Source organism: Oncorhynchus masou, chromosome 1 (genome assembly GCF_036934945.1).
Source record: "Oncorhynchus masou masou isolate Uvic2021 chromosome 1, UVic_Omas_1.1, whole genome shotgun sequence".
Lineage (NCBI taxonomy): Eukaryota > Metazoa > Chordata > Actinopteri > Salmoniformes > Salmonidae > Oncorhynchus > Oncorhynchus masou.
Genome location: NC_088212.1, coordinates 32,935,491 through 32,944,965, shown reverse-complemented (window position 1 = coordinate 32,944,965; position 9,475 = coordinate 32,935,491). Strand labels below are relative to the sequence as shown.

Sequence of the window (9,475 nt, the reverse complement as noted above, 5' to 3'; positions counted from 1 at the left end):
GCGGCGTGGCTATTGCGATTCATGTTTAATGAAACAAAGTAAACACGAATCAAATACAAAAACAATAAACGTAACGTGAAAACCGAAACAGCCTAAACTGGTGCAAACTAACACAAGACAGTAACAAGGACAATCACCCACAACACATTCAAAGGATATGGCTGCCTAAATATGGTTCCCAATCAGAGACAACGATAAACACCTGCCTCTGATTGAGAACCACTTCAGACAGCCATAGATTAAGCTAGAAAACCCCACAAAGCTACAATCCCAATACCTGTGAAAAACCCCAAGACAAAAACACACCACATACCAAAACCCATGTCACACCCTGGCCTGACCAAATAAATAAAGAAAACACAAAATGACTCATGGACATTACCCTGGCGTCCGAGCTGGGCATCCTCACTCAACCCCTCTCCATTCCCATGGGTGTTAGAGCGCTGGACGGGCGTTCTGTAGGCCGGGTCACCCACCAGACCACCCCCGTCAACCTACGAGTGTCGGGAAACCACAGCGAGACTATCTAATTCCTGCTGGTTGAGTCTCTGCAGGTTCCCGTGGTATTAGGATTCTGTTGGCTCCAGCGACACAATCCCTCCATTGACTGGGCTACTGGTGCCATCATAGGCTGGAGCCTGTCCTGCCACATTCATTGTTTGAAGTCAACCCTGCCTGCCCCAGGACATCTTTCTGGGGGCTTGGAAATTGCCCCGGACCTCTCCGCCAGCTCTGCAGAGTACCAGGACCTCCGGGAAGGGTTCAGTAAGGGCCGGGCCACTTCGCTTCCGCAGCACTGACCGGTATCCAAGAAGGTCAAACCCGAGGCACTGGCACGGCACTGTAGTGCCACAGCTACACTCCTGGAAGCCGAGACCTTTCGCCCCGCTCCAAGATTGTTATCCCCTCTGCTGTTCATCCTCTGTTACCCTGTACCCTTCGTATTTTTCCTACCTTCTCTGTGTCTAGAGTCAAAACCATGTCTGACTGCCCCTTGTCTTCTGTTTCTAGGCCACTCCTTCCCCGTGTCATCAATGGCCAGCCAGCGTACACGGTGAGACACCTCCTGAGGGTTCGGCCACGTGGCAGGGGTTTGCCTTGACCTGTCGTTTGCCTGTTACAATGAACATGGTTACATCACCCAGTCTGCACTTGGGTCTTACCTTGATCCCTGATATGCACACTTAACCAGCATGGCTACCACTGCATTCTGCAGCGATACGCCATCCCATCTGGTTTGCGCTTAGCCCCATTTGTTTTTCAACAGGACAATGACCCATGACAATGACAATGAAAAAAGAAAAACCCTTGAATGACTAGGTGTGTCTAAACTTTTGACTTGTACTGTGTTTGTAAACTTACCATTCAAAAGTACCATGATGATTTAGTGTCCTTATAGCTGTACCATGATAATACCATGATAATTGCACTGCTACTGAATAAACCTCTGATTGTTCTCCACTATTCCACTCCCTACTGTGTATACTGTATATATTTAAAATAATATATATATTTACCCCAAAAAGTATATAAATGGCGGATTGGAAATAATGTAGCTAATTACGTTGATAGTAGCCACAATACATCTCTCAAGGTTCTAAACTTCATCATAACCGCCATCAATAAGAGGCTACTGTGCAGCCGTATTCATCGACCTGGCTAAGGCTTTCGACTCTGTCAATCACAACATTCTTATCGGCAGACTCGACAGCCTTGGTTTCTCAAATGATTGCCTCGCCTGGCTTACCAACTACTTCTCTGATAGAGTTCAGTGTGTCAAATCGGAGGGCCTGTTGTCTGGACCTCTGACAGTCTCTATGGGTGTGCCACAGGGTTCAATTCTCGGGCCGACTCTCTTTTCTGTAAACATCAATGATGTTGCTCTTGCTGCTGGTGATTCTCTGATCCACCTCTACGCAGACGACACCATTCTGTATACTTCTGGCCCCTCCCTGAACACTGTGTTAACTAAACTCCAGACGAGCTTCAATGCCATACAACTCTCCTTCCGTGGCCTCCAACTGCTCTTAAACGCAAGTAAAACTAAATGCATGCTTTTCAATCGATCGCTGCCCGCACCTGCTCGCCCGTCCAGCATCACTACTCTGGACGGCTCTGACTTAGAATACGTGGACAACTACAAATACCTGGGTGTCTGGTTAGACTGTAAACTCTCCTTCCAGAATCACATTAAGCATCTCCAATCCAAAATTAAATCTAGAATCGTCTTCCTATATCGCAACAAAGCATCCTTCACTCATGCTGCCAAACATACCCTGGTAAAACTGACCATCCTACCGATCCTCGACTTCGGTGATGTCATCATCTATAAAAAACACTCTACTCAACAAACTGGATGCAGTCTATCACAATGCCATCCGTTTTGTCACCAAAGCCCCATACACTACCCACCATTGCGACCTGTACGCTCTCTTTGGTTGGCCCTCGCTTCATACTCGCCGCCAAACCCACTGGCTACAGGTTATCTACAAGTCTCTGCTAGGTACAAACCCGCCTTATCTCAGCTCAATGGTCACCATAGCAGCACCCACTCGCAGCACGTGCTTCAGCAGGTATATCTCACTGGTCACCCCCAAAGCCAATTCCACCTTTGGTCGTCTTTCCTTCCAGTTCTCTGCTGCCCATGACTGGAACGAATTGCAAAAATCTCTGAAGCTGGAGACTCACATCCGTCTCACTAGCTTTAAGCACCAGCTGTCAGAGCATTTTACAGATCACTGCACCTGTACTTAGCCTATCTGTAAACAGCCCATCTATCTACCTACCTCATCCCCATACTGGTATTTATTTATGTATTTATTTTGCTCCTTTGCACCCCTGTATCTCTACCTGCACATTCATCTTCTGCCGATCTACCATTCCAGTGTTTAATTGCTATATTGTTAATTACTTCGCCACCATGGCCTATTTATTTCCTTAACTTACCTCATTTGCACTCACTGTATATAGACTTTTTGTTTTCTTTTGTTCTACTGTATTATTGACTGTATGTTTTGTTTATTCCATGTGTAACTCTGTGTTGTTGTACAGTGGGGCAAAAAAAGTATGTAGTCAGCCACCAATTGTGCAAGTTCTCCCACTTAAAAAGATGAGAGAGGCCTGTAATTTTCATCATAGGAACACTTCAACTATGACAGACAAAATGAGAAAAAGACATCCAGAAAATCACATTGTAGGAATTTTAATGAATTTATTTGTATATTATGGTGGAAAACAAGTATTTGGTCAATAACAATAACAATGGTCAATAAGAAAAGTTTATCTCAATACTTTGTTATATACCCTTTGTTGGCAATGACAGAGGTCAAACATTTTCTGTAAGTCTTCACAAGGTTTTCGCACACTGTTACTGGTATTTTGGCCCATTCCTCCATGCAGATCTCCTCTAGAGCAGTGATGTTTTGGGGCTGTTGCTGGGCAACACGGACTTTCAACTCCCTCCAAAGATTTTCTATGGGGTTGAGATCTGGAGACTGGCTAGGCCACTCCAGGACCTTGAAATGCTTCTTACGAAGCTACTCCTTCGTTGCCCGGGTGGTGTGTTTGGGATCATTGTCATGCTGAAAGACCCAGCCACGTTTCACCTTCAATGCCCTTGCTGATGGAAGGAGGTTTTCACTAAAAATCTCACGATACATGGCCCCATTCATTCTTTCCTTTAGATGGATCAGTCGTCCTGGTCCCTTTGCAGAAAAACAGCCCCAAAGCATGATGTTTCCACCCCCATGCTTCACAGTAGGTATGGTGTTCTTTGGATGCAACTCCAAACACGACGAGTTGAGTTTTTACCAAAAATGTAAATTTTGGTTTCATCTGACCATATGACATTCTCCCAATCTTCTTCTGGATCATCCAGCAAACTTCAGACGGGCCTGGACATGTACTGGCTTAAGCAGGGGGACACGTCTGGCACTGCAGGATTTGAGTCTCTGGCGGCGTAGTGTGTTACTGATGGTAGGCTTTGTTACTTTGGTCCCAGCTCTCTGCAGGTCATTCACTAGGTCCCCCTGTGTGGTTCTGGGATTTTTGCTCACCGTTCTTGTGATCATTTTGTCCCCACGGGGTGAGATCTTGCATGGAGCCCCAGTTGATTTCTTCAAACCAAGCTGCTTACCTATTGCAGATTCAGTCTTCCCAGCCTGGTGCAGGTCTACAATTTTGTTTCTGGTGTCCTTTGACAGTTCTTTGGTCTTGGCCATAGTGGAGTTGGAGTGTGACTGTTTGACGTTGTGGACAGGTGTCTTTTATGTTGATAACAAGTTCAAACAGGTGCCATTAATACAGGTAACGAGTGGAGGACAGAGAAGCCTCTTAAAGAAGAAGTTACAGGTCTGTGAGAGCCAGAGATCTTGCTTGTTTGTAGGTGACCAAATACTTATTTTCCACCATAATTTGCAAATAAATTCATTAAAAATCCTACAATGTGATTTTCTTGATAAGTTTTTTTTCATTTTGTCTCTCATAGTTGAAGTGTACCTATGATGAAAATTACAGGCCTCTCTCATCTTTTTAAGTGGGAGAACTTGCACAATTGGTGGCTGACTAAATAGTTTTATGCCCCACTGTATGTTTCGAATTGCTACGCTTTATCTTGGCAAGGTCGCAGTTGCAAATGAGAACTTGTTCTCAACTAGCCTACCTGGCTAAATAAAGGTGAAATAAAAAATGAATAAAATAAAAATAAATCGACCTCCCATGTCTGCATCTGGGTCTGGCCCTGAGCCCTTATAATTTGAGTATTTCCAAAATCATTCCAATATTTTAACTACTTGTCTTTTCAAATAAAAATTACTAAATACTTACTTCCAGATATCTTTGAAAGGAATTCAAATGCCCTAAATAGTATTTTAAACCCACGGGGACACTGCCCTGTGTAGGGTGCTGTCTTTCGGATGGGATGTTAAACAGGTGTCTTGACTCTCTGTGGTCACTAAAGATCCCATGGCACTTATTGTAAGAGTAGGGGTGTTAACCCTGGTGTCCTGGCTAAATTCCCAATCTGGCCCTCAAACCATCACGGTCACCTAATTATCCCCAGTTTACAATTGGCTCATTCGTCCCTCTTCCCTGTAACTATTCCCCAGGTAGTTGCTGTAAATGAGAATGTGTTCTCAGTCAACCTACATGGAAAAACAAAATATATTCTTATTCCATTCATTTACTTTGTGTGTATTAGGTAGTTAGGAATTGTTAGATAACATGTTAGATATTGCTGCACTGTCAGAACTAGAAGCACAAGCATTTCGCTACACTCGCAATAACATCTGCTAACCATGTGTATGTGACCAATAGAATTTGATTTGATTTGATGAAAAGTCCCCATTCACCATGCTACTGGGTTCTTAACGAGTCCTTCTTTCATTCTTGAAATGTCGACGAGTCTCTTCATGTTTGTTCAAAATTCCTGAAGGAGCTCTAATGATAACAACACATTCCTATGCTATTTGGAAGCTGTTTTATTTATCAACGTAATATTCTAAATCTTTTTCATAAGGTAAGGTTAATTTCCGTGGGAATCTTTGCACCAACAGCATGTGCTTGTTTATGTTCTGTAAAATGCAACCATTTTCTGGTGTGTTCCTTTTAACTCTTAACTTTCTCACAGTCTGAACTGTCAGTCGTTTGCTTCCAGAAATTAGGACCATTGCTATTGCCACTCTTAGGCTACAAACAACTTGTTTAATGGAATGGCTTTTTAGTTAGTATAACATTTTCTTAAACACATTGTTTGGTTCTAGGTTATGAATTTAGTAGGTGACGTTAAATTGATGTACAGTGCCTTCAGAAAGTATTCACACCCCTTGACTTTTCTCAAATGTTGTTGTGTTACAAGGTGGTTTGAAATGGATTTCATTGTAATTTTGGGGGGAAACAATCTTCATAAAATACTCAAAATAATAGTAATGTCAAAGTGGAAGAAAAATTCAAACATTAGTCCCAAAAAATATATACAACTAAAACACGTGGTACTCAGTTCATTTCTTTGACACATTTTTTGCAGTTTTTCTTTAGTGCCTTATTGCAAACAGGATTCATGTTTTGGAATAATTTGATTCTCTACAGACATCCTTCTTTTCACTCTGAGGATGGATCAACAACAACAATGTTCTCCTATCACAGCCATTAAACTCTATAACTGTTTTAAATTCACCATGGTCCTCATGGTGAAATCCCTGAGAAGTGTGCTTCCGCTCCGGCAACTGAGTTAGGAAGGACACCTGTATCTTTCTAGTGACTGGGTGTATTGATGCACCATCCAAAGTGTAATTAATAACTTCACCATGCTCAAAGGGATTTCAATGTCTATTTTTTATTTTTACCCATCTACCATTAGGTGACTTTTATTGCGAGTCACTGGAAAACCTGCCTGGTCTTTGTGGTTGAATATGTGTTTGAAATTCACTGCTCAACTGAGGGACCTTATTTGTATGTGTGGGGTCCAGCACAGGAGATTGGTGGCACCTTAATTGGGGAGGACGGGCTTGTGATAATGGTTGGAGCGGAATAGGTGGAATGGTATCAAATACATCAAACACATGGTTTCCATGTGTTTGATGCCATTCCATTAGCTCCGTTCCAGCCATTATTATGAGCTGTCTTCCCCTCAGCGGCCTCCACTGTGGTACAAATACGAGGTAGTCATGCATTTTTTTAAAATGTTAAACACTATTATTGCACACAGGGTGAGTCCATGCAACTTATTACAGTATGTGACTTGTTAAGCACATTTCTACTCATTAACTTATTTAGGCTTGCCATAACAAAGGGGTTGAATACTTATTGACTCAAGATATTTCAGATTTTCACTTGCAATTCATCTGTAAAAATGTCCATAAAACGTCATTCCACTTTGACATGATGGGGTATTGTGTGTAGGTGACACAAAATCTACATTTATTCCATTTTAAATTCAGGCTGTAACACAACAAAATGTGCCCGACCACCTCGATTCAGTCTTATGTTGCAAAATTTGGAATGGTGTTTTTTTTTACATTGGATAAAAGTATAAACTCAGAACCGCAAAACAACGGGAACGTAATTCTGCTTTGAAAGTGTATAAACTGGTAAACCTACGTTGAGAAAGTGGCCCTTTAATTTTTTGGCACATCTACTGGAGAGCTCTTTGTTGTCTACACCTATTTAGCATCGTTCACAACCCCTTAAGCCTGAGCCGCACTGATCTCTTTAAGGATTCACATGTGAGGCCATGTGCTAAGCAGAGTGAGTAAGGTAGTGTATTTTAAACAACCAAAGAATACTAAAAGGGGTGAAAGTATTCATCTACAATAGGAAAAATTCCAGGTAAAAATACTCTTTAGTCCTTGGTCTGTTTCCTGATCTGACATTGGTGCTGGTCATGTTTTTCTTCACATTACCGTCTCTGGTAAACACACACTATATCAAATCAAAGTGTATTTGTCACATGCACAGGATACAGAAGTTGTAAACGCTACAGTCAAATGGTTACTGGCATATTTGCATAGTAGCAATATCAAAAATACAATGTGTCCAAATAAAATGTTTTATAAATATTTTATAATTATTTGAATATGCTTACCCAAACACACTTGCCTAAATTGATGGGTCATGTGAAAGAAATGCCATAATAAAAACGCATTTTGAAAATATTAATGTTTTCATGCTTCAAATGCCTCTCCTGTGAAGTAGTGACATGCAACATATGTCTAGCTCATACACCTAGCTTCCTGCAACGGGTCGCAAATGTGGAAAAAGTCAAGGGGTGTGAATACTTTTTGAAGGCTCTGTATGTGCTGCAGCATTGAATACATCCAGTCTTAAGAAAAAGTTGTAGTGGTCAAGTACAACTTGAACAAGTTGTAGTATGGGCCTACCTACAGTACAAGATGCATGTTTTTATTTGATTAAATATTATTTACTGAAAAACTGGAAGGACATAGCATGTCATGTTCTTTTAGTTAGCATGCAGATGCAGTCATTACGGACAGAACCTGTTCTGACTGAATCATTGTATTCCTTTTATTTAGGGTAAAAAAAACAACAGAAATCATGGTTGCCTCAAACAACACATCAGTCTATGATGACTACGATGATTCAGTGGTAATACCTTCCCAGTCCCCAGTCATCTATGAGATGTATCAGATGAAGGCTGGCTTTAGATACATGTATGTGTTAGTGTACTCAGCCAACATTCTGCTGGGGCTGCTGCTCAACTCTGCTGTCATCTTCATGACTGGAAAATGCAGGTCCAAGAAAAAACGGAGTCAACAGATGTTAATCCTTGGCTTGGCTGTCACCCACCTCGTCTTCTGCCTCTTCGCCCCCCTTTACCTGATCACTGCCTGGAACTACTTCTCCTGGACATTTGGGAAGGTTGTCTGCAAGCTGGGGTCCTACGTGATGTTTATGAACATGTTTTCTGTCTCACTGATGATCACCTTCTGGAATGTGTGCTGGAGTGTCCCGGGATGCTTTGAACACCGCATGTCCACCAACATGGTCCTGCTGTCCTGGTTCACTGGGGCCATACTGAGTACCCCCTCTCTACTGTTCAGGGAGGTTCAGTACACTGCCGATGGACATGTCTGCCTTGACGACTATGGCTACACTGGAAGCTCCCAGATGTCTAAAGAGGGAAGGGAGAGAATGATGGCAGTGTTGATCTGTCGCTTCATTGTCGGGATGCTGCTCCCTTTGGGTGCGAGGTGTGTCAGCTGTTGCTGCATGAACAGCATGGGAAACAACCAGCTGAGGACACGGGTTATTCGACCTGTGACTATTGCCCATTTCCTATGCTGGACTCCTGTCATTAGTCTCTCTGTGCTGCAAGTCACAAAGGGGACAGGCAGCAGTTTGTTCACATACGCATTGCCCCCGGCCACTGCCCTGTCAGTCTTAAACAGCTGCATCTCTCCTATCATCTGCATATGGCAGGAGAAGAAGGAACAGAGCCTGAGAGGACCCCCTCGGGTGGAGGACAACAGAGATGAGGATGAAGAGATGACATCCCTGACACGCTAACTATAAGGAGGATAATATCCTTAAGCAGTAATGGGAAAACAACATACTGTAAACACCATTTGCAATTTATGAACAGCTTGAAATGCATTTAGAAATAGTGATATCATGCCAAATCTAAAATATATTTTTATGAATTGTAATAAATACTTTATAAATTTGTCTTGTTAACAACTCACTGTATGTATAATTAATTACACATTGTACATAAAGACCTCTTGAGGTCATACATTACTTCTTGTTTTTAACCTGTGTTTATTTTCAATTCAAATGCTTGTCAAGTAAAGATTTGATGAAACACATAACCATTAACATTTCTGAAAATACCTCTTTTCAATTAAATTTGCCAATTTGCCAATTTGCCATAGTAAAAATGTGACACCAACAGTGTGGTATAATGTGACACAATACTTACAACAAGGGGCTACCAAGCCAAAATAGAGTACTGAAAGTAGTG

The 9,475-nt window shown here is 42.0% G+C and overlaps 1 protein-coding gene across 1 annotated transcript; it reads left to right on the top strand.

The window, feature by feature from the left end:
• Positions 1-5,311: 5,311 nt before the first annotated feature.
• On the top strand, positions 5,312-9,333 carry LOC135551660 (chemerin-like receptor 1). The gene is made up of 2 exons (XM_064982872.1): positions 5,312-5,515; positions 8,028-9,333. Exon 2 carries the CDS (start codon positions 8,050-8,052, stop codon positions 9,019-9,021), a length of 972 nt encoding a protein of 323 aa, XP_064838944.1. The 5' UTR covers positions 5,312-5,515; positions 8,028-8,049; the 3' UTR covers positions 9,022-9,333.
• The last annotated feature ends 142 nt before the right edge of the window (positions 9,334-9,475 follow it).